General features: G+C 52.9%; 1 protein-coding gene across 2 annotated transcripts in view; it reads right to left on the bottom strand.

Annotated features, from left to right (window-relative positions):
- LOC144821589 (rho-related BTB domain-containing protein 2-like) overlaps positions 1–25,042 on the bottom strand; it is a 453,559-nt gene that overhangs the window by 73,983 nt on the left and 354,534 nt on the right. For both annotated transcript variants that reach the window (XM_078678799.1, XM_078678800.1), the window contains one exon: positions 14,349–14,437. In XM_078678799.1, the coding sequence (XP_078534925.1) occupies positions 14,349–14,437 (89 nt within the window). The remainder of the gene's footprint in view (positions 1–14,348; positions 14,438–25,042) is intronic.

The raw sequence follows: 25,042 nt of genomic DNA, 5'->3' as shown, positions 1-25,042 counted from the left end.
TGACCCCTCTCAGTGCACAGAGTGAGACAGCCCACTCTAACGTCCCATCTCTGACCCCTCTCAGTGCACAGAGTGAGACAGCCCACTCTAACGTCCCATCTCTGACCCCTCTCAGTGCACAGAGGGAGACAGCCCACTCTAACGTCCCATCTCTGACCCCTCTCAGTGCGCAGTGAGACAGCCCACTCTAACGTCCCATCTCAGACCCCTCTCAGTGCGCAGAGTGAGACAGCCCACTCTAACGTCCCATCTCTGACCCCTCTCAGTGCGCAGAGTGAGACAGCCCACTCTAACGTCCCATCTCTAGCCCCTCTCAGTGCGCAGTGAGACAGCCCACTCTAACGTCCCATCTCTGAGCCCTCTCAGTGCGCAGAGTGAGACAGCCCACTCTAACGTCCCATCTCTGACCCCTCTCAGTGCGCAGTGAGACAGCCCACTCTAACGTCTCATTTCTGACCCCTCTCAGTGCGCAGTGAGACAGCCCACTCTAACGTCCCATCTCTGACCCCTCTCAGTGCGCAGAGTGAGACAGCCCACTCTAACGTCCCATCTCTGACCCCTCTCAGTGCGCAGAGTGAGACAGCCCACTCTAACGTCCCATCTCTGACCCCTCTCAGTGCGCAGAGTGAGACGGCCCACTCTAAAGTCCCATCTCTGACCCATTTTAGTGCGCAGTGAGACAGCCCACTCTAACGTCCTATCTCTAGTCCATCTCAGTGCGCAGTGAGACAGCCCACTCTAACGTCCCATCTCTGATCCCTCTCAGTGCACAGAGGGAGACAGCCCACTCTAACGTCTCATTTCTAGCCCCTCTCAGTGCGCAGTGAGACAGCCCACTCTAACGTCCCATCTCTGATCCCTCTCAATACACAGAGTGAGACAGCCCACTCTAACGTCCCATCTCTGGTCCGTTCTCAGTGGGCAGAGTGAGACAGCCCACTCTAACGTCCCATCTCTGACCCCTCTCAGTGCGCAGAGTGAGACAGCCCACTCTAACGTCCCATCTCTGACCCCTCTCAGTGCGCAGAGTGCGACAGCCCACTCTAACGTCCCATCTCTGACCCCTCTCAGTGCGCAGAGTGAGATAGCCCACTCTAACTTCCCATCTCTGACCCCTCTCAGTGCGCAGAATGAGACAGCCCACTCTAACGTCCCATCTCTGACCCCTCTCAGTGCGTAGAGTGAGACAGCCCACTCTACCGTCTCATCTCTGACCCCTCTCAGTGCGCAGTGAGACAGCCCACTCTACCGTCCCATCTCTGGTCCATCTCAGTGCGCAGAGTGAGACAGCCAACTCTATCGTCCCATCTCTGACCCCTCTCAGTGCGCAGAGTGAGACAGCCCACTCTAACGTCCCATCTCTGACCCCTCTCAGTGCACAGAGTGAGACAGCCCACTCTAATGTCCCATCTCTGATCCCTCTCAGTGCGCAGAGTAGGACAGCCCACTCTAACGTCCCATCTCTGACCCATCTCAGTGCGCAGAGTGAGACAGCCCATTCTAACGTCCCATTTCTGACCCCTCTCAGTGCGCAGAGTGAGACAGCCCATTCTAACGTCCCATTTCTGACCCCTCTCAGTGCGCAGAGTGAGACAGCCCATTCTAACGTCCCATTTCTGACCCCTCTCAGTGTGCAGAGTGAGACAGCCCATTCTAACGTCCCATTTCTGACCCCTCTCAGTGCGCAGAGTGAGACAGCCCACTCTAAAGTCCCATCTCTGACCCATTTTAGTGCGCAGTGAGACAGCCCATTCTACCGTCCCATCTCTGACCCCTCTCAGTGCGCAGAGTGAGACAGCCCACTCTAACGTCCCATCTCTGACCCCTCTCAGTGCGCAGAGTGAGACAGCCCACTCTAACGTCCCATCTCTAGCCCCTCTCAGTGCGCAGTGAGACAGCCCACTCTAACGTCCCATCTCTGAGCCCTCTCAGTGCGCAGAGTGAGACAGCCCACTCTAACGTCCCATCTCTGACCCCTCTCAGTGCGCAGTGAGACAGCCCACTCTAACTTCCCATCTCTGACCCCTCTCAGTGCGCAGAATGAGACAGCCCACTCTAACGTCCCATCTCTGACCCCTCTCAGTGCGTAGAGTGAGACAGCCCACTCTACCGTCTCATCTCTGACCCCTCTCAGTGCGCAGTGAGACAGCCCACTCTACCGTCCCATCTCTGGTCCATCTCAGTGCGCAGAGTGAGACAGCCAACTCTATCGTCCCATCTCTGACCCCTCTCAGTGCGCAGAGTGAGACAGCCCACTCTAACGTCCCATCTCTGACCCCTCTCAGTGCACAGAGTGAGACAGCCCACTCTAACGTCCCATCTCTGACCCCTCTCAGTGCGCAGAGTGAGACAGCCCACTCTAACATCCCATCTCTGACCCCTCTCAGTGCGCAGAGTGAGACAGCCCACTCTAACGTCCCATCTCTGACCCCTCTCAGTGCACAGAGTGAGACAGCCCACTCTAACGTCCCATCTCTGACCCCTCTCAGTACGCAGAGGGAGACAGCACACTCTAACGTCCCATCTCTGACCCCTCTCAGTGCGCAGAGTGAGACAGCCCACTCTAACGTCCCCTCTCTGACCCCACTCAGTGCGCAGAGTGAGACAGCCCACTCTAACGTCCCATCTTTGACCCCTCTCAGTGCACAGAGTGAGACAGCCCACTCTAACGTCCCATCTCTGATCCCTCTCAGTGCGCAGAGTAGGACAGCCCACTCTAACGTCCCATCTCTGACCCCTCTCAGTGCGCAGAGTGAGACAGCCCACTCTAACGTCCCATCAATGACCCCTCTCAATACACAGAGTGAGACAGCCCACTCTAACGTCCCATCAATGACCCCTCTCAATACACAGAGTGAGACAGCCCACTCTAACGTCCCATCTCTGATCCCTCTCAGTGCACAGAGGGAGACAGCCCACTCTAACGTCCCATCTCTGACCCCTCTCAGTGCGCAGAGTGAGACAGCCCACTCTAACGTCCCATCTCTGATCCCTCTCAGTGCACAGAGGGAGACAGCCCACTCTAACGTCCCATCTCTGACCCCTCTCAGTGCGCAGAGTGAGACAGCCCACTCTAACGTCCCATCTCTGACCCCTCTCAGTGCGCAGAGTGAGATAGCCCACTCTAACTTCCCATCTCTGACCCCTCTCAGTGCGCAGAGGGAGACAGCCCACTCTAACGTCCCATCTCTGACCCCTCTCAGTGCGCAGAGTGAGACAGCCCACTCTAACGTCCCATCTATGACCCCTCTCAGTGCGCAGAGTGAGACAGCCCACTCTAACGTCCCATCTCTGACCCCTCTCAGTGCGCAGAGTGAGACAGCCCACTCTAACATCCCATCTCTTACCCCTCTCAGTGCGCAGAGTGAGACAGCCCACTCTAACGTCCCATCTCTGACCCCTCTCAGTGCGCAGAGTGAGACAACCCACTCTAACGTCTCATCTCTGGTCCGTCTCAGTGCGCAGAGTGAGACAGCCCACTCTAACGTCCCATCTCTGATCCCTCTCAGTACGCAGAGTGAGACAGCCCACTCTAACGTCCCATCTTTGACCCCTTTCAGTACGCAGAGTGAGACAGCCCACTCTAACGTCCCATCTCTGACCCCTCTCAGTGCGCAGAGTGAGATAGCCCACTCTACCGTCCCATCTCTGACCCCTCTCAGTGCATAGAGTGAGACAGCCCACTCTACCGTCCCATCTCTGACCCCTCTCAGTGCATAGAGTGAGATAGCCCACTCTAACGTCCCATCTCTGACCCCTCTCAGTGCGCAGTGAGACAGCCCACTCTAACGTCCCATCTCTGACCCCTCTCAGTGCACAGAGTGAGACTGCCCACTCTACCGTCTCATCTCTGACCCCTCTCAGTGCACAGAGTGAGACAGCCCACTCTAACGTCCCATCTCTGACCCCTCTCAGTGCACAGAGTGAGACAGCCCACTCTAACGTCCCATCTCTGACCCTTCTCAGTGCACAGAGTGAGACAGCCCACTCTACCGTCCCATCTCTGACCCCTCTCAGTGCGCAGAGTGAGACAGCCCACTCTACCGTCTCATCTCTGACCCCTCTCAGTACGCAGTGAGATTGCCCACTCTAACGTCCCATCTCTGACCCCTCTCAATACACAGAATGAGACAGCCCACTCTAACGTCCCATCTCTGACCCTTCTCAGTGCACACAGGGAGACAGCCACTCTAACGTCTCATCTCTGACCCCTCTCAGTGCGCAGAGTGAGACAGCTCACTCTACCGTCCCATCTCTGACGCCTCGCAGTGCGCAGTGAGACAGCACACTTTAACGTCTCAGCTCTGACCCCTCTCAGTGCGCAGTGAGACAGCCCACTCTAACGTCCCATCTCCGACCCCTCTCAGAGCGCAGAGTGAGACAGCCCATTCAAACGTCTCATCTCTGACCCCTCTCAATACACAGAGTGAGACAGCCCACTCTAACGTCTCATCTCTGGCCCCTCTCAGTGCGCAGTGACACAGCCCACTCTAACGTCTCATCTCTGACCCCTCTCAGTGCGCAGTGAGACAGCCCACTCTAACGTCCCATCTCTGACCCCTCTCAGTACGCAGAGTGAGACAGCCCACTCTAACGTCCCATCTCTGACCCCTCTCAGTGCACAGAGTGAGACAGCCCACTCTAACGTCTCATCTCTGACCCCTCTCAGTGCACAGAGTGAGACAGCCCACTCTAACGTCCCATCTCTGACCCCTCTCAGTGCGCAGAGTGAGACAGCCCACTCTAACGTCCCATCTCTGATCCCTCTCAGTGCACAGAGGGAGACAGCCCACTCTAACGTCCCATCTCTGACCCCTCTCAGTGCGTAGAGTGAGACAGCCCACTCTACCGTCTCATCTCTGACCCCTCTCAGTGCGCAGTGAGACAGCCCACTCTAACGTCCCATTTCTGACCCCTCAGTGCGCAGAGTGAGACAGCCCACTCTAACGTCCCATCTCTGACCCCTCTCAGTGCGTAGAGTGAGACAGCCCACTCTACCGTCTCATCTCTGACCCCTCTCAGTGCGCAGTGAGACAGCCCACTCTAACGTCCCATCTCTGACCCCTCTCAGTACGCAGTGAGACAGCCCACTCTAACGTCCCATCTCTGACCCCTCTCAATACACAGAGTGAGACAGCCCACTCTAACGTCCCATCTCTGACCCCTCTCAGTGCACAGAGTGAGACAGCCCACTCTAACGTCCCATCTCTGATCCCTCTCAGTACGCAGAGGGAGACAGCCCACTCTAACGTCCCATCTCTGACCCCTCTCAGTGCGCAGTGAGACAGCCCACTCTAACGTCCCATCTCTGACCCCTCTCAGTGCGCAGTGAGACAGCCCACTCTAACGTCCAATCTCTGACCCCTCTCAGTGCACAGAGTGAGACAGCCACTCTAACGTCCCATCTCTGACCTCTCTCAGTGCGCAGAGTGAGACAGCTCACTCTAACGTCTCATCTCTGACCCCTCTCAATACACAGAGTGAGACAGCCCACTCTACCGTCCCATCTCTGACCCCTCTCAGTGCGCAGAGTGAGACAGCCCACTCTAACGTCCCATCTCTCACCCCTCTCAGTGCGCAGAGTGAGACAGCCCACTCTAACGTCCCATCTCTGACCCCGCTCAGTGCGCAGAGTGAGACAGCCCACTCTAACGTCCCATCTCTGACCCCTTTTAGTGCGCAGTGAGACAGCCCACTCTACCGTCCCATCTCTGACCCCTCTCAGTGCACAGTGAGACAGCCCACTCTAACGTCCCATCTCTGACCCCTCTCAGTGCGCAGAGTGAGACAGCCCACTCTAACGTCCCATCTCTGACCCCTCTCAGTGCGCAGAGTGAGACAGCCCACTCTACCGTCTCATCTCTGACCCCTCTCAGTGCGCAGAGTGTGACGGCCCACTCTAATGCCCCATCTCTGACCCCTCTCAGTGCGCAGAGTGCGACAGCCCACTCTAACGTCCCATCTCTGACCCCTCTCAGTGCGCAGAGTGAGACAGCCCACTCTAATGCCCCATCTCTGACCCCTCTCAGTGCGCAGAGTGCGACAGCCCACTCTAACGTCCCATCTCTGACCCCTCTCAGTGCGCAGAGTGTGACGGCCCACTCTACCGTCCCATCTCTGACCCCTCTCAGTGCACAGTGAGACAGCCCACTCTAACGTCCCATCTCTGACCCCTCTCAGTGCGCAGAGTGAGACAGCCCACTCTAACGTCCCATCTCTGACCCCTCTCAGTGCGCAGAGTGAGATAGCCCACTCTAACTTCCCATCTCTGACCCCTCTCAGTGCGCAGAGGGAGACAGCCCACTCTAACGTCCCATCTCTGACCCCTCTCAGTGCGCAGAGTGAGACAGCCCACTCTAACGTCCCATCTCTGACCCCTCTCAGTGCGCAGAGTGAGACAGCCCACTCTAACGTTCCATCTCTGACCCCTGTCAGTGCGCAGAGTGCAACAGCCCACTCTAACGTCCCATCTCTGACCCCTCTCAGTGCGCAGTGAGACAGCCCACTCTAACGTCCCATCTCTGACCCCTCTCAGTGCGCAGAGGGAGACAGCCACTCTAACGTCCCATCTCTGATCCCTCTCAGTGCGCAGAGGGAGACAGCCCACTCTAACGTCCCATCTCTGACCCCTCTCAGTGCGCAGAGTGAGACAGCCCACTCTACCGTCCCATCTCTGACCCCTCTCAGTGCGCAGTGAGACAGCCCACTCTAACGTCCCATCTCTGACCCCTCTCAGTGCGCAGAGTGAGACAGCCCACTCTAACGTCCCATCTCTGACCCCTCTCAATACACAGAGTGAGACAGCCCACTCTAACGTCCCATCTCTGACCCCTCTCAATACACAGAGTGAGACAGCCCACTCTAACGTCCCATCTCTGACCCCTCTCAGTGCACAGAGTGAGACTGCCCACTCTACCGTCTCATCTCTGGCCAGTCTCAGTGCGCAGAGTGAGACAGCCCACTCTAACGTCCCATCTCTGAGCCCTCTCAATACACAGAGTGAGACAGCCCACTCTAACGTCCCATCTCTGACCCTTCTCAGTGCGCAGAGTGCGACAGCCCACTCTAACGTCCCATCTCTGACCCCTCTCAATACACAGAGTGAGACAGCCCACTCTAACGTCCCATCTCTGACCCCTCTCAATACACAGAGTGAGACAGCCCACTCTAACGTCCCATCTCTGACCCCTCTCAATACACAGAGTGAGACAGCCCACTCTAACGTCCCATCTCTGACCCCTCTCAATACACAGAGTGAGACAGCCCACTCTAACGTCTCATCTCTGACCCCTCTCAGTGCACAGAGTGAGACAGCCCACTCTAACGTCCCATCTCTGACCCCTCTCAGTGCGCAGTGAGACAGCCCACTCTACCGTCCCATCTCTGACCCCTCTCAGTGCATAGAGTGAGACAGCCCACTCTAACGTCCCATCTCTGACCCCTCTCAGTGCGCAGTGAGACAGCCCACTCTAACTTCCCATCTCTGACCCCTCTCAGTACGCAGAGTGAGACAGCCCACTCTAACGTCCCATCTCTGACCCCTCTCAGTGCGCAGTGAGACAGCCCACTCTAACGTCCCATCTCTGACCCCTCTCAGTGCACAGAGTGAGACAGCCCACTCTAACGTCCCATCTCTGACCCCTCTCAGTGCGCAGAGTGAGACAACCCACTCTAACGTCTCATCTCTGGTCCGTCTCAGTGCGCAGAGTGAGACAGCCCACTCTAACGTCCCATCTCTGATCCCTCTCAGTACGCAGAGTGAGACAGCCCACTCTAACGTCCCATCTTTGACCCCTTTCAGTACGCAGAGTGAGACAGCCCACTCTAACGTCCCATCTCTGACCCCTCTCAGTGCGCAGTGTGAGATAGCCCACTCTACCGTCCCATCTCTGACCCCTCTCAGTGCATAGAGTGAGACAGCCCACTCTACCGTCCCATCTCTGACCCCTCTCAGTGCATAGAGTGAGATAGCCCACTCTAACGTCCCATCTCTGACCCCTCTCAGTGCGCAGTGAGACAGCCCACTCTAACGTCCCATCTCTGGTCCATCTCAGTGCGCAGAGTGAGACAGCCCACTCTAACGTCTCATCTCTGACCCCTCTCAGTGCACAGAGTGAGACAGCCCACTCTAACGTCTCATCTCTGGTCCGTCTCAGTGCGCAGAGTGAGACAGCCCACTCTAACGTCCCATCTTTGACCCCTTTCAGTACGCAGAGTGAGACAAAACCACTCTAACGTCCCATCTCTGACCCCTCTCAGTGCGCAGAGTGAGACAGCCCACTCTAACGTCCCATCTCTGACCCTTCTCAGTGCACAGAGTGAGACAGCCCACTCTAACGTCCCATCTCTGACCCCTCTCAGTGCGCAGAGTGAGACAGCCCACTCTACCATCTCATCTCTGACCCCTCTCAGTACGCAGTGAGATTGCCCACTTTAACGTCTCAGCTCTGACCCCTCTCAGTGCGCAGTGAGACAGCCCACTCTAACGTCCCATCTCCGACCCCTCTCAGAGCGCAGAGTGAGACAGCCCACTCAAACGTCTCATCTCTGACCCCTCTCAATACACAGAGTGAGACAGCCCACTCTAACGTCTCATCTCTGGCCCCTCTCAGTGCGCAGTGACACAGCCCACTCTAACGTCTCATCTCTGACCCCTCTCAGTGCGCAGTGAGACAGCCCACTCTAACGTCTCATCTCTGACCCCTCTCAGTGCACAGAGTGAGACAGCCCACTCTAACGTCCCATCTCTGACCCCTCTCAGTGCGTAGAGTGAGACAGCCCACTCAAACGTCTCATCTCTGACCCCTCTCAATACACAGAGTGAGACAGCCCACTCTAACGTCTCATCTCTGGCCCCTCTCAGTGCGCAGTGACACAGCCCACTCTAACGTCTCATCTCTGACCCCTCTCAGTGCGCAGTGAGACAGCCCACTCTAACGTCTCATCTCTGACCCCTCTCAGTGCACAGAGTGAGACAGCCCACTCTAACGTCCCATCTCTGACCCCTCTCAGTGCGCAGTGAGACAGCCCACTCTAACGTCCCATTTCTGACCCCTCAGTGCGCAGAGTGAGACAGCCCACTCTAACGTCCCATCTCTGACCCCTCTCAGTGCGTAGAGTGAGACAGCCCACTCTACCGTCTCATCTCTGACCCCTCTCAGTGCGCAGTGAGACAGCCCACTCTAACGTCCCATCTCTGACCCCTCTCAGTACGCAGTGAGACAGCCCACTCTAACGTCCCATCTCTGACCCCTCTCAATACACAGAGTGAGACAGCCCACTCTAACGTCCCATCTCTGACCCCTCTCAGTGCGCAGAGTGAGACAGCCCACTCTAACGTCCCATCTCTGACCCCTCTCAGTGCGCAGAGTGAGACAGCCCACTCTAACGTCCCATCTCTGACCCCGCTCAGTGCGCAGAGTGAGACAGCCCACTCTAACGTCCCATCTCTGACCCCTTTTAGTGCGCAGTGAGACAGCCCACTCTACCGTCCCATCTCTGACCCCTCTCAGTGCACAGTGAGACAGCCCACTCTAACGTCCCATCTCTGACCCCTCTCAGTGCGCAGAGTGAGACAGCCCACTCTAACGTCCCATCTCTGACCCCTCTCAGTGCGCAGAGTGAGACAGCCCACTCTACCGTCTCATCTCTGACCCCTCTCAGTGCGCAGAGTGTGACGGCCCCCTCTAATGCCCCATCTCTGACCCCTCTCAGTGCGCAGAGTGCGACAGCCCACTCTAACGTCCCATCTCTGACCCCTCTCAGTGCGCAGAGTGAGACAGCCCACTCTAATGCCCCATCTCTGACCCCTCTCAGTGCGCAGAGTGCGACAGCCCACTCTAACGTCCCATCTCTGACCCCTCTCAGTGCGCAGAGTGTGACGGCCCACTCTACCGTCCCATCTCTGACCCCTCTCAGTGCACAGTGAGACAGCCCACTCTAACGTCCCATCTCTGACCCCTCTCAGTGCGCAGAGTGAGACAGCCCACTCTAACGTCCCATCTCTGACCCCTCTCAGTGCGCAGAGTGAGATAGCCCACTCTAACTTCCCATCTCTGACCCCTCTCAGTGCGCAGAGGGAGACAGCCCACTCTAACGTCCCATCTCTGACCCCTCTCAGTGCGCAGAGTGAGACAGCCCACTCTAACGTCCCATCTCTGACCCCTCTCAGTGCGCAGAGTGAGACAGCCCACTCTAACGTTCCATCTCTGACCCCTCTCAGTGCGCAGAGTGAGACAGCCCACTCTAACGTCCCATCTCTGACCCCTCTCAATACACAGAGTGAGACAGCCCACTCTAACGTCCCATCTCTGACCCCTCTCAATACACAGAGTGAGACAGCCCACTCTAACGTCCCATCTCTGACCCCTCTCAGTGCACAGAGTGAGACTGCCCACTCTACCGTCTCATCTCTGGCCAGTCTCAGTGCGCAGAGTGAGACAGCCCACTCTAACGTCCCATCTCTGACCCCTCTCAGTGCGCAGAGTGCGACAGCCCACTCTAACGTCCCATCTCTGACCCCTCTCAATACACAGAGTGAGACAGCCCACTCTAACGTCCCATCTCTGACCCCTCTCAATACACAGAGTGAGACAGCCCACTCTAACGTCCCATCTCTGACCCCTCTCAATACACAGAGTGAGACAGCCCACTCTAACGTCTCATCTCTGACCCCTCTCAGTGCACAGAGTGAGACAGTCCACTCTAACGTCCCATCTCTGACCCCTCTGAGTGCGCAGAGTGAGACAGCCCACTCTAACGTCCCATCTCTGACCCCTCTCAGTGCGCAGAGTGAGACAGCCCACTCTAACGTCCCATCTCTGACCCCTCTCAGTGCGCAGTGAGACAGCCCACTCGAACGTCTCATCTCTGACCCCTCTCCGTGCGCAGAGTGAGACAGCCCACTCTAACGTCCCATCTCTGACCCCTCTCAGTGCGCAGAGTGAGACAGCCCACTCTAACGTCCCATCTCTAACCCCTCTCAGTGCGCAGTGAGACAGCCCACTCTAACGTCCCATCTCTGACCCCTCTCAGTGCGCAGAGTGAGACAGCCCACTCTAACGTCCCATCTCTGACCCCTCTCAGTGCGCAGAGTGAGATAGCCCACTCTAACTTCCCATCTCTGACCCCTCTCAGTGCGCAGAGGGAGACAGCCCACTCTAACGTCCCATCTCTGACCCCTCTCAGTGCGCAGAGTGAGACAGCCCACTCTAACGTCCCATCTCTGACCCCTCTCAGTGCGCAGAGTGAGACAGCCCACTCTAACGTTCCATCTCTGACCCCTCTCAGTGCGCAGAGTGAGACAGCCCACTCTAACGTCCCATCTCTGACCCCTCTCAATACACAGAGTGAGACAGCCCACTCTAACGTCCCATCTCTGACCCCTCTCAATACACAGAGTGAGACAGCCCACTCTAACGTCCCATCTCTGACCCCTCTCAGTGCGCAGAGTGCGACAGCCCACTCTAACGTCCCATCTCTGACCCCTCTCAATACACAGAGTGAGACAGCCCACTCTAACGTCCCATCTCTGACCCCTCTCAGTGCGCAGAGTGAGACAGCCCACTCTAACGTCTCATCTCTGACCCCTCTCAGAACGCAGAGTGAGATAGCAGGTTAAGAAGCCATTAAGGACAGAGGTCCAGGAGTCGTATTATACAAAGTGCTCAGGGGGCGCAACGGGCATGTGCGCCCACTTTGCGCACCCCCGTGGAACTTTGGTATTATAGATAGGGCGGCAGATGATTGTACGGCCCTTTCTGTAATAGATAGCATTGGCGCACACACAGTGAAAGCGCTATCACTAGAGGGTGTTCCCTCATTCGCATGGGGGTGTGTCCCCATGCAAAGAAGAGAATCTCTTTGCCTCTGTGCAGTATTATAGACACGGGCGCAGAGGCAAAGAGGCGGTCAGGAGACGCATTGACAGCGTGCCACCACCAGGGTGATGATGGCAGCCCTCTAGAGAGGGGAGTTCTATGGACCCCCAAGACTACCCCCGCCTGCAAGGGGATCTCTAATCCCTCTTCGAAGTCACTCTATATTCCACTTGAATGCGTGGCTCCGGGGCAGCACGACTTTGCGGCTGCTCGGGGGCAGCGCATCCAACATAATACAGCGCACTCTTCTTGTTAGCACAGAGTGCTGTGGTGACAAGGAGAGTGTGCCGTAGTCAATAATAAGGTTCCAGGTCTCCATGCAGGCCTGCACAGCAGGCAGCTGCTAAGACATAACCGGTGTTAAGAAGCCATAAAACCAGAGGTCCGGGTGTACACACAGGCCGCACGTGCACTAGGCACTTTTAAACTTCACGGACACACTGAACCCTGGCTTGATTACAAATGGCACTTTACTGTTTTACTGCAATCTTGTTACAGCAAGGCCAACATCTCTGGCCTGCGCCGTGCTGTGCTGTACGCTGTACATATTGCAAACACAACAGTGATGGACAGAATGTGGATCAATGTCACACATTCACCCCAGTCCAAAGATCTGGGCCCAAATCCATCGTTTTTCCACTCCACACCACCCTGGGTTAGACAATGGCGATATGCAAATCAGCGCTGACCCTGTGCCCCATGGGAACAGTCCAGTCCGAACTACAAAAGCCATGTCCTTCCCAGAACGGAATCAAGCATCCGAGCCTCTCATCAGCCCGGCTAGCTTGACTCCAGTGGTGTGGAGTGCCTGGGACTCACGTCTGAGCATCCCCAGTACACTTAGAGCGGTAATTGCAAACACAACAGTGATGGACAGAATGTGGATCAATGTCACACATTCACCCCAGTCCAAAGATCTGGGCCCAAATCCATCGTTTTTCCACTCCACACCACCCTGGGTTAGACAATGGCGATATGCAAATCAGCGCTGACCCTGTGCCCCATGGGAACAGTCCAGTCCGAACTACAAAAGCCATGTCCTTCCCAGAACGGAATCAAGCATCCGAGCTGTACATATATCTGCCATTCCAAGGGTCCGAAAGCAGCTCATGAGGGACCCAATGTTCCCTTTCAACAGGAAAGGGAGGGGGCTTAATATCAAAATCGAACCCACAATCCTCTCCATACCCTTTTTTTATACATTTGAAAGTTTTTACATAGCGAGAACAAGACCCGTCAGGATATCAGAGCGATTTTCAGCGAAGCAGGGAGGTTAAGCTGATACAGGAGAAAATAAAAGACATAAGCGGATACACCAGCTGCACATTGCAAACACCTCTTATTCCCACTAACACCCCGCTGTCTGCCCCCCACTCTAGAAAGCATTGTAACAATACACTTGTTGCCACCCTGGGATATTTGGCACCCTAGGATGTCAGCCTCAGGCACACAAACAGCTTCCAAGGATTCCCTCTTCTTCTGTGGTTATGGGTGGAAGGTGAGGATGGTGGCGGTAATGATGGTGGAGGTTATGAGGGTGGTGGCGGTAATGATGAGGGGGGTGGCGGTAATGATGAGGGTGGTGGCGGTAATGATGAGGGGGGTGGCGGTAATGATGAGGGGGTGGCGGTAATGATGAGGGTGGCGGTAATGGTGGTGGTAATGATGGTGGTGGTGCTGGTGGCGGTAATAATGATGGTGGTGGTGCTGGTGGCGGTAATAATGATGGTGGTGGTGCTGGTGGCGGTAATGGTGGCAGTGGTGCTGATGGTGGTGTTCATGTAGAATATGATTATAGCAGTTAGACCCATCAACTACTTCTGGGTATTATGTCTGCATTTGAGATGACAAGGTCCTGAAAGGATGGCAGCCTCCGTCTCGAAGACACACACGTATGTTATATTGACCTCTTCACACGAGGGCGTGGGTGGGAGGTGTTGGTAGTGTGCATGTAAAATTAGATTATAGCACGGTGAGGCTTACAGCACGGTCAGATATATCAAGTGGTACTGGACCTAGGACTACATTATGTCTGCATCTGAGATTAGGGGGCTGTCAAAAGGGTGATTTGTTGAAAGTGTTTTACAAAACTGTTCGGCCTTGTAAAGGTTGTGAGTTCAGAGGTTGAAAAGCTGTCAGCTGAGAGTAGAAATTGAGAGGTGAGAAGGTCAACTCCTTCCTGAGCAAGGATTGTGTTAATGCCTCTGGGCAGAGACTTCGAGGCACTCGCATTGTGTGGCATAACTGCCTCCCTGCGTTGTCTTCATGGGAGGTGTTCACTGCTGTTGCCTCTGGTCGTTTTGGGTCAGGACTACCAGACTTCTGTGGCCAGCAAGCAGAGGGCTGACTTAGGACAGGGGGGGGGGGGGGTGACCTCGGTCTTACATTGTTGTGGTATCTGAGACTTTCCACCTTGCATTTCCCCCTTTAGTACTTTGTAGGATTTGTCTACCGTGCTATGTGTCTTACCTGAGCCATGTCTAGGTAGATTAGCACCTGTCCGTCGATGTCCACCCCCTGGACATAGGCCCTGAGGAGCTCGTCCACCGCGTGCTGCTCTGGAAAAGAAGATCAGGGTTAGGGCGGGAAGAGTCCCAGGGCCGCATCACAACATGCGCGTGCCTGCCGCTACCACAAGTCCGAGGGGCCGCATCACAACACACACGTGCTTGATGCTACCACACATCCTAGGGGCTGCATCACAACACACGTGTGGCTGCTGCTACCACAAATCCTGGGGGCCGCAACACAATACACGTGTGCCTGCTGCTTCCACACGTCCTAGGGGCCGCATCACAACACACGCGTGCCTGCCGCTACCACACGTACTAGGGGCCGCATCACAACACACGCGTGCCACCAGCTACCACGCATCCTAGGGGCCGCATCATAACACACGTGTGCCTGCTGCTACCACACGTCCTGGGGGCCACATCACACGCGTGCCTGCCGCTACCACACGTCCTAGGACCTGAATCACAACACACGTGTCCCTGCCGCTACCACACGTCCTAGGGGCTGAATCACAACATACGCATGCCTGCTGCTACCACACGTCCCGGGGGCCACATCACACGCGTGCCTGACGCTACCACACGTCCTAGGGGCCGCATCACAACACACGTGTCCCTGCCGCTACCACACGTCCTAGGGGCCACATCATAACACACGTGTGCCTGCTGCTACCACACGTCCTGGGGGCCAATCACACGCGTGCCTGGCGCTACCACACGTCCTAGGGGCCGCATCACAACACACGTGTCCCTGCCGCTACCACACGTCCTAGGGGCTGAATCACAACACACGCGTGCCTGCCGCTACCACACGTCCTAGGGGCCGCATCACATCACACGCGTGCCTGCCGCTACCACACGTCCTAGGACCTGAATCACAACACACGTGTCCCTGCCGCTACCACACGTCCTAGGGGCTGAATCACAACACACGCGTGCCTGCTGCTACCACACGTCCTAGGGGCAGCATCACAACACACATGTGCCTGCTGCTTCCACACGTCCTAGGGGCCGCATCACAACGCACGCGTGCCTGCCGCTACCACACGTACTAGGGGCTGCATCACAACACACGCGTGCCACCAGCTACCACACGTCCTAGGGGCCGCATCACAACACACGTGTGCCTGCTGCTACCACACGTCCTGGGGGCCACATCACACGCGTGCCTGCCGCTACCACACGTCCTAGGGGCCGCATCACAACACACGTGTCCCTGCCGCTACCACACGTCCTAGGGGCTGAATCACAACACACGCGTGCCTGCTGCTACCACACGTCCTAGGGGCAGCATCACAACACACGTGTGCCTGCTGCTTCCACACGTCCTAGGGGCCGCATCACAACACACGCGTGCCTGCCGCTACCACACGTACTAGGGGCCGCATCACAACACAAGCGTGCCACCAGCTACCACACGTCCTAGGGGCCGCATCACAACACACGTGTCCCTGCCGCTACCACACATCTTAGGGGCAGCATCACAACACACGCGTGCCTGCCGCTACCACACATCCTAGGGGCAGCATCACAAGGCTGTGCGTCCTAGGGGCTGCATCAGAACACACCCGTGCCTGCCGCTACCACACGTCCTAGAGGCCGTATCACAACACACGCGTGCCTGCCGCTACCACACGTACTAGGGGCTGCATCACAACGCATGTGTGCCTGCCACTACCACACGTCCTAGGGGCCGCATCACAACACACGTGTGCCAGCAGCTAACACACATCCTAGGGACCACATCACAACACAAGCGTGCCCGCCGCTACCACATGTCCTAGGGGCTGCATCACAAGGCCGCGTGCCTGCCGCTACCACACGTCTTAGGGGCCGCATCACAAGGCACGCGTGCGTCCTAGAGGCTGCATCAGAACACACCGTGCCTGCGCTACCACACATCCTAGGGGCCGTATCACAACACACGCGTGCCTGTTGCTACCACACGTACTGGGGGCCGCATCACAACGCATGTGTGTCTGCCACTACCACACGTCCTAGGGGCCGCATCACAACACACGTGTGCCAGCAGCTACCACACGTCCTAGGGACCACATCACAACACAAGCGTGCCCGCCGCTACCACATGTCCTAGGGGCTGCATCACAACACACGTGTGCCTGCCGCTACCACACGTCCTATGGGCCGCATCACAACAGAAGCGTGCCCGCCGTTACCACATGTCCTAGGGGCCGTATCACAACACACATGTGCCCACAGCTACCACACATCCTAGGGGCCGCATTACAACACACGTGTGCCCGCCGCTACCACACGCACTAGGGGCCGCATCACAACACACGCGTCCCTGCCGCTACCACACGTCCTAGGGGCTGCATCACAACACACACATGCCTGCCGCTACCACACATCCTAGGAGCCGCATCACAACACAAGCGTGCCTGCCGCTACCACACGTCCTAGGGGCCACATTGTGGAAAAGTAAATTTTGCCATGTTCTGTGTCCCTACGCCTCATCCATCATATGTTATGTGTGCATGATTAAATATGCATATGTATTCCCTATGTTTGATTAATGACGCAATTATAGTTGTGTCCACCTCTAGTATGCCAGTTTCCAGTCCTCGTGAATACTACGAATATCAGGCCTATGTAAAGCTACGTTGCCACGTTTCTCAGTGTGCACGTTATTCTATTATAAAGTCACCGTTTCTAGGCCTCAAAAGGGCCTGGACACCAGATTCAGCTCCTGTCTCCAGAAGCCTCGCTGAGGAGCGATTCAGCCCCCACCTGTATCCTCGACCCTTCACTTACTTCCTGCCTCGCAGTGCCCGGTCCTGCCTGGCTCTGCCTCTGAGTCTGCCAAAAGTATGTTATAGTTCCAGTTATCAGTTCAGTCCTCCTTCTCTGCATTCCTAAACTACTGAATCGCATCAATAGTTTCCGTCATTGTCTAGCCTTCACGTCTCCACGTTAGAGAAATACTGCATTTAATGGTCATTTAATATTCTTCAACACGCACTACATGTAGAATAATGCATGGTCCAGTCTTAGAATCAAGTCAGCCCTTTCTCTCCTGACTTCTAGTTTATATCAACATGTTCTCTAAACATCAGATACTAGATACTGTTTAGGTACATGTCGCCCTGACTCTCCAGACTTCAGTCTCTGCTCCTAGCACAGAGTTCATAGCCCCCAGCTTCTCCTAGTGATACGTCATTGCTAGTTTGCGCGCACCATCAGGTTAGAGGTCCCGGCTCCTTAGGTAGCCCCCTCCATGGTTTCCGCCCTATTCATGACATATTCTGTTACGTTTGCATCACATGTCTATGTATACGCCCAGTTACACCTACTTTCGCCCTTATCTTTCGCGACTGCTACGCGTCACGCCTTCTGCTCCACCCACTGCTACGCCTACTGTAATGTAATGCTATGTGTTTGCGTTATGTATATATGCTCATGTATTGTTATTAAAAGTCAGCGCGCTCATCCCAGGTCCAGCCCCAGCAGCTGCTGGGCCCTGCCATCCCGTTCCTATGCAGGTTGTCCTGTTCTGTATTAAACCTGCAAAACTCCTACTACCTCGAATCTTGACTCTTATTTATTGAGCTATCTGTTATGATATATGTCTAGTCAAAAAGAGAGGTATTATTTATTTATTTACCACATAATGGCGCCCGAATAGGGACTTGCCCTTTCCCCACGCGTCGGTGAAGCCACGCCGACCCCCTGACCCTCTGCAGTCGTGACGGAACTCTTCTGTGCACCGGCAGATATTTCTGCTTCAAGTATCCCTCAGGCCCACGGAGGAGACGGAGGAGGCGGTCCAGCATCCAAACGAGACGGTGGAGGAACGCGGCGAGTCCCGACCAGAGCCCAAGCCAAGAGTCCAAGGTCCGAGGTATCCGGAGGCCCACCCGTAACTGAAGTCCGAAGTTCGTCGTTCGTCGTCGTAGCAGTCCAGTCCAGTCCGAGGCTTTCCGTTCTTGCTGCCCGGTGAGTACCATTACTGGGGTAGTATCTAGACAGGGTCAATCTAAATTGACTCTGGTCCGTGGGTTGGTGGTACACAGACTCACAAACGAAGTGTTCACCTAGGTGGATACGGGTCTTGATGCGTCCCTTTATGGGACCGGTATGTTCCGTACTGTTTCAGCAGTGCATCCAGTAACTCTAGTCTGTTCCGTTCTCGAGAAATTCTTGTGTTTCTGTTCTCAGTATTCCAGGTAATATTCTGTCCGAACTGTTATGTTATGATGTTGTTCAATGTATTTCCAATGTCGTGGTATGCCTGAATTGTTCCCCAGTTGTTATTGTTCCTCGTGTATTGTATTGTGTTCCGATTCAAGTTTACAATGTCTCTCTTTTCGAGATTACGTCAGCTAAAAACTAGAAAGGGTTTGTTAGAAGAAGCAGTTCCTGTTCCGCCGAGGGACAGCCCAGGTCACTTTATGTATCAGAAGCATGGCATAAGCGCCATATTGTATCTAGATTTATGGGTAGAGTATACCAAACAGTTAGAAGAAAAGTATAGATGGCCCGTATCGGGTACATGGGATGCCGAGTGCATCATGCGAGTAGAAGAAGCATTATGGAAAAAGAAAGCCAGACAGTCACAGAAAGATGCCATCGAGTTATGGCGTAAAGAATCTCATAAAAGAACCGAAAAAGAAATCAGAAAGTCAGAATTAAGTAGAGAATCCTTAGAACGAGCCCAAGAAAAAGAACTAATCGAGATAGGTGAACAAGTCAAAGCCGAACAGTCAGACAGACAGAGGCATGCCCTTATTAGGGGTATGTATCCTCTTCTTGCCGAGGGCTTGCCAAAAGCGACCCCAGAGGCATCCAGTAATTTCCCGCCACCATTAGTCCCGACCAAGCTACGTCACAAACAGACCGCAGCTGATATTTTTATTTCGTCCTATTTGGATGACACAGTCCCAGAATATGTAAATCCTGTTCGCGCTCCGCCAGTCCCTGTAAATCAGGCACTTCCCGCTCCTCCAGACACCGGAGTACCTGTTACGGTACCCCCGGCCCAGCCCGCCATACAAGTCCAGCCTACATTTCCATTTCCAACTCTGCCAGGACGAAGAGCCTCAGTAGACGACTCCAGTTTAGGGGCCGCAGGGGGAGGTACTCCTCAAACCCCGCCGCCACACAAGCGTTTAACGACAGCCGAATTACATGCACAAGCGTCACAGCGTACGCCCAGACATCAGACTGTAGCAGAAATAAGAAAAACCCTTGCCGAATGCGGTTATGATCCAGTCCCAGGCGAGGATAATATGGTTTTATATTCATTCCGCGTAAGAAAGGTGGCCGAGTATCTAGTCACCTTACCGAATATGAAAGAAGATCTAGACAGAATATATCGTTTCATCCGTACAGGGGATGATCCAGAAAGTATTAGCGAGGCCATGTCTCAAAGGAAAGCCGAGATCCAGCTCATGTTATTAAAGTTTCTGATCAATTGTCTAATAAGAGAACAAGATTACCCGTCTAAAGATCCGGCTGAAATGAGAACCCTGACAAGGTGGAGTGATAATATAGCCGAGGGTAAGCACAAGACCGTCGGAGCTGTGGAGAGTATGTACAAGAAAATCCGTAGAGAAATAATAAAGATACACGAACAACGTAAAGCAGCACAAGTAAGCGAGAAAGAAAGTAACTCTGATACTGAAGAGGTAGAAGACGAGAATCCCGCCAGAATAGCGTATGTAGGAAAATCTAGATTTCCAGATCGCCATTTACGCCTAGAACACAAGTCTATTTTTCATTCTCCAGCACCAGAACAAGGTTCACTAGAACAAGTGTTTCAAGCTACCGATCACATTCTGAAATCACGAATCGGTTACAGTGAGTTAAGTACCATGCATGAACAAGAACTAGCCCGATCAGCAGTCCAATGGATTACTGATTCTACCACTTTTCCAGACGAAATAGTGGCACAAATGTTTCTGAAAATGCCCCCAGCCGAACAACGACTGGTGGGTATGTATATGATTCAGCACCTCATTACATTGTATGAGGGTCAGCACTCTGATCCAGGCCCGTTACATGATATCCTGAACGAGTTACTCCAGTATAGATGGAAAGGTCTAGGTACCGACTTAATTAGTGTCATTCTAGAACAGCGTCACAAATATAGAACGTTTTTGAATCCGCATTTTGTTCATGTCTCACCCCCAGAAAGTAAACCATTTTACATAGACAGACAGAATCCGTTACGAGAAGTCCACCCAGTTAGAGGAACGGGTGGCGAACTAGAACGAGTGTTTGTATACACTCCAATAACAAAGATGGAACTCCTCGAGATGAAGAAATTAATTCCCTGTCCTGACAAAGATCCAGCAGGGTTCCATAGAGAATTAAAAGACATGCTCCGTATGGGAGAATACACGTATCCAGATATAATTAAAATGTTAAAAGTTCTGCTGCCCGCAGGGGTGTATGAGAAGCTCAAGGAAAAAGAATGGGAGGTGGGAGAGAAAAAGATCGATTGGGCAGTTCTAGAAGCTGAAGACAAGGCACGAGTACCAGGTACCGGTCTTGGAGATAAATGTAAAGAATTACCAGAATTATTAATTCAAGTTTTACCCAGATTATTGACAACTAGAAAAGAAGACTGGGATGCAATCTCAGCCTGTAAACAGAAACAAGATGAAGATATTAGTGATTTTTATTCTAGATTTGAAAAATGTTTTAGTATCAACAGTGGCCTCAAGACAAGTAGTGAGTCATACCCTCACCTTTTTGTTACCAAATTAGTCGAGAATTCAAGTCCACAAATTAAAAATCGAGTTTTGAAAGTCGAAAGTACCTGGCAAGCTAATACCCCGTCCCAGATGTTGCAAATGCTTCAATACCACCAGAATAGAATCAGAGAAGAACAAGAACACGAAAGAAAACGTATGAAAGACACGAAAATTAAAGTACTAGTTGCACAATCTGTTCCTCAAGACAGTCAGAAGAGGGGTCCGAATCAAGCCAGTCATCCTGCAGCTCCCGTTAAAGGGAATTGCAATTATTGTAAACAGCCAGGTCATTTTATAAATGAGTGTGCAGTTCTGAAACACAACATAGCTACTGGTAAGACTAAAGAAAGACCACGTCCGCCTAGACAAGAACAAGTTTCACAGATTCCTCAGCCACAGAATGCACAACAGACAGTTACAGCACCGCAGCCCATCGCTGCAACACAGCACGTTACATCGCAGATGTACCAGTATGCACAGTCTGAGTATCCAGAGTACCAGCAGTATTCATGAAACAGCCTAGAGAGGGAGGTAGGCTTGCCTCTCATCGAGATACCTGTAGATCAAGAAGGTCCCTATGTTCACAGTCAAGTATTAGGGAAAGACAGAAAGTTTTTGATTGATACAGGGGCAAGTAGGACCACAATTAGTCACGCCGAAGTTCCAGGGGCTCCGCTCTCAGGCTCAAGAAATGTTTCCCTTGGATTTTCAGGAAAGCCTATCGTAAATGAGATTTCAAAGCCAGTTACTCTAGGAGTAGGTCCATTGTCGTACTACTGATCTGTTACTTACTAAGTCATGTCCAGAAAATCTATTAGGCATTAAAACACTGAAAGAGTTAGGTGCAGTTATATGCTGTTCCCCAGAGGGAATACGATTGTTCCTACGTGACTTTAAGGGTCACTATGTATTACGAGATTTTGATCCAAGACTGTCCAATGTTCCGCAGCATTTATGGGCGCAAGGTCCAACTGATGTAGGTTACATGCAAATCACACCCTATCGTGTGACTCTCAAGCCAGGTGTAGTGTTACCACGAATCAGACAGTACAGATTGCCACCTGAGGCTGTAGCAGCCTTATCCAAAATTATTGACGAGCTCATGGCTCAAGGAGTGGTTGTAGAAACTGACTCCAATGTATGCAATTCTCCGATCATTCCAGTCATGAAACGTACTGATCCTAATGCACCCCCAGTATATCGATTAGTGATTGACCTACGAGAGCTTAATAAATGTATTATTCCTCAGTACCCAGTTGTCCCAGACATCTCTTCCCTATTGACAGCCATTGATTCCGAAGCTTCATTTTTCACTGTCATAGACCTCAAGAACGCATTTTTCAGTGTTCCTATTCATCCAGACAGCCAGTTCCTTTTCGGATTTTGTTTAAATGGAAGGAGCTATATGTTCACACGAGCTCCTCAAGGTTTCACAGAAAGTCCTAGTATTTACAGTCAAGCACTCAAGAGACAACTAGACAACATTCACATGCCAACTGACACTGCCCTGCTCCAATATGTCGATGATCTACTGATCACAGCCCGTTCTGAACGTGCTTGCGAGCAAGCATCCCTTACAGTCTTGTATTTCCTAGCCGAGATGGGGCACAAGGTGTCCCCTTCTAAGCTTCAATTCTGTGTCCAGCAAGTGGTCTACTTAGGGCACTTACTGTCCAAGAGGGGTAGGCAGTTGACACCAGACCGTATCCAGTTGATAGCGAGTCTTCCTCAGCCCAAGACCCAGAAGGAGGTACGTGCTTTTATCGGCCTCACTTCTTACTGCAGACAATGGATTCCCCAGTATGCATTTCTAGCCAAACCACTGATACAGTTAACGACACAGGAGGCAGCCGTATCGACTGTTCTCCCTTGGACATCTGAACATACACTTAGTTTCAATGAGTTAAAGAAAGCCCTATGCCAAGCTCCAGTTCTAGCGACACCGAACTACAGTAAGCCTTTTACACTTTTCGTTACTGAACGTGAAGGTACAGCATTATCTGTTCTCACACAAGATCAAGCAGGACAATACAAGCCCTGTGCTTATTTTTCGAGCACATTAGATCCTGTAGCCCAGGCTCTGCCTGCGTGCCTCAAGTCAGTTGCAGCCACAGCACTAGCTATCAGACAAAGTGATTCCATAGTCTTAGGACACTCCTTGACAGTACAAGTTCCACATTCTGTGGAAGTTCTTTTAAACCGAACACAAACTCAGCACTTGACAATTGCACGTTTAACAGGTTATGAATTGACACTGTTCCAGCCACACATAGAAATCAGACGCTGCAACATCCTGAATCCTGCTACACTGTTACCATCAGTCAATTCAAATCCAGCCACACATGATTGTGTGGAAGTAGTTAACATTACGACAAAGCCAAGACAAGATCTGACAGATACTCCGTTACCAGACCCCGACCTGACACTTTATGTGGATGGTTCATGTATGAGAACTAGTACAGGAGAACTAGTCGCCGCGTATGCAGTGACTACTGACACTGAAGTTATTGAAACACACCGCATTGACACTCTGTCCGCTCAAGCAGCAGAGCTAGTTGCTCTGACACAAGCCTGTATACATGCCAAGAACCAGAAAGTTAATGTTTACACAGATTCACGTTACGCATTTGGAGTTGTACACGACTTCGGAGTACTCTGGCAGGAGAGAGGTTTCATGACTTCTCATGGAACCAAGATTCAGCATGGTCTCCTTATTCAAGCTCTGTTAGATGCCATACATTTACCGACATCTATTGCCATCATGAAATGCAAAGCACATACGAAAGTTACTGACACTATTTCTCAAGGTAATGATCTGGCAGATCGCACAGCCAAGCTTACTGCACAGACTCCAGACATTCCAGTTAACATGACACACACTCCAGATCCGATTACATGTATGACAGTTAAGGACCCTACTCAAGATGTCATAGACATACAGTTACATGCTACTCCTGAAGAAATCAAGAAATGGTCCGAACAAGGAGGGGTCCAGACAGATCAAGGATGGTTAACGAAGGGTAGAGCCACATGGTTTCTCCCCGACTCTATGGTTCAAGTTATTATCAATACCGCACATAGTCCAGCACATTTAGGAGAAAAAGCTATGTTAGACAGTATCCAGAACATTTGGTTCAACAAGCATTTACGAGCTGCAGCCAAGCAGAAAGTCCGTACCTGTATGATATGTTGTCAGTTTAATCCAGGTAAAAGTGTCCCGGTGGAACAAGGTGGATTCCAGCCCCCTGACCACCCTTTTGAAGTCCTCCAGATGGATTATATTCAGATGGAGCGATGTCGAGGTTTCAAGTATGTCCTTGTAGTTGTATGCGCTTTGTCCAGGTGGACAGAAGCATATCCAGTCCCAGATTACACAGCCGCGACCACTGCCAAGCAGTTGGTTCGTGAGTTCTTCCCTCGTTATGGACTCCCTAGAGTCGTATATTCTGACAACGGCCAGCCATTCTCATCCGAACTCATGAAGCATGTTTCCCTTCTGTTAGGGTACCAGTGGAAGTTTCATTGTGTACGCCATCCTGAAGCAGCCGGTCTCGTAGAGAGACATAACCAGACTTTGAAAATCCGAATCGCCAAAGTGTGTAAAGAAAAAGGTGTGGACTGGCTAGTAGCTCTGCCAGTTGCTTTATTTTATATGCGCATGGTCGCACATTCGAGATCAGGTCTGTCCCCGTATGAGGTCGTTTTCGGCCGCCCCCCAAATATGTGGGGTACTCCTAGACCCCGAAGTATTACCGATGTTTCAAGTAATATGCTGACAGATTACCTAGCTTCCTTGATGTCTGCCCTCAACTCATGTCGTTCACAGGTTGCTGCCGCATTTCCAGACAATACCGAGGTGGCACCGCATGACATCGTTCCAGGATCCATGGTGATGGTCCGCAACTTTGACAGATCAAGTCCGCTGGAGCCT

The sequence above is a fragment of the Lissotriton helveticus genome, chromosome 2_2 (assembly GCF_964261635.1).
Source record: "Lissotriton helveticus chromosome 2_2, aLisHel1.1, whole genome shotgun sequence".
In the NCBI taxonomy this organism is placed as follows: Eukaryota; Metazoa; Chordata; class Amphibia; order Caudata; family Salamandridae; genus Lissotriton; species Lissotriton helveticus.
This window is presented reverse-complemented; position numbering and strand designations above follow the sequence as displayed.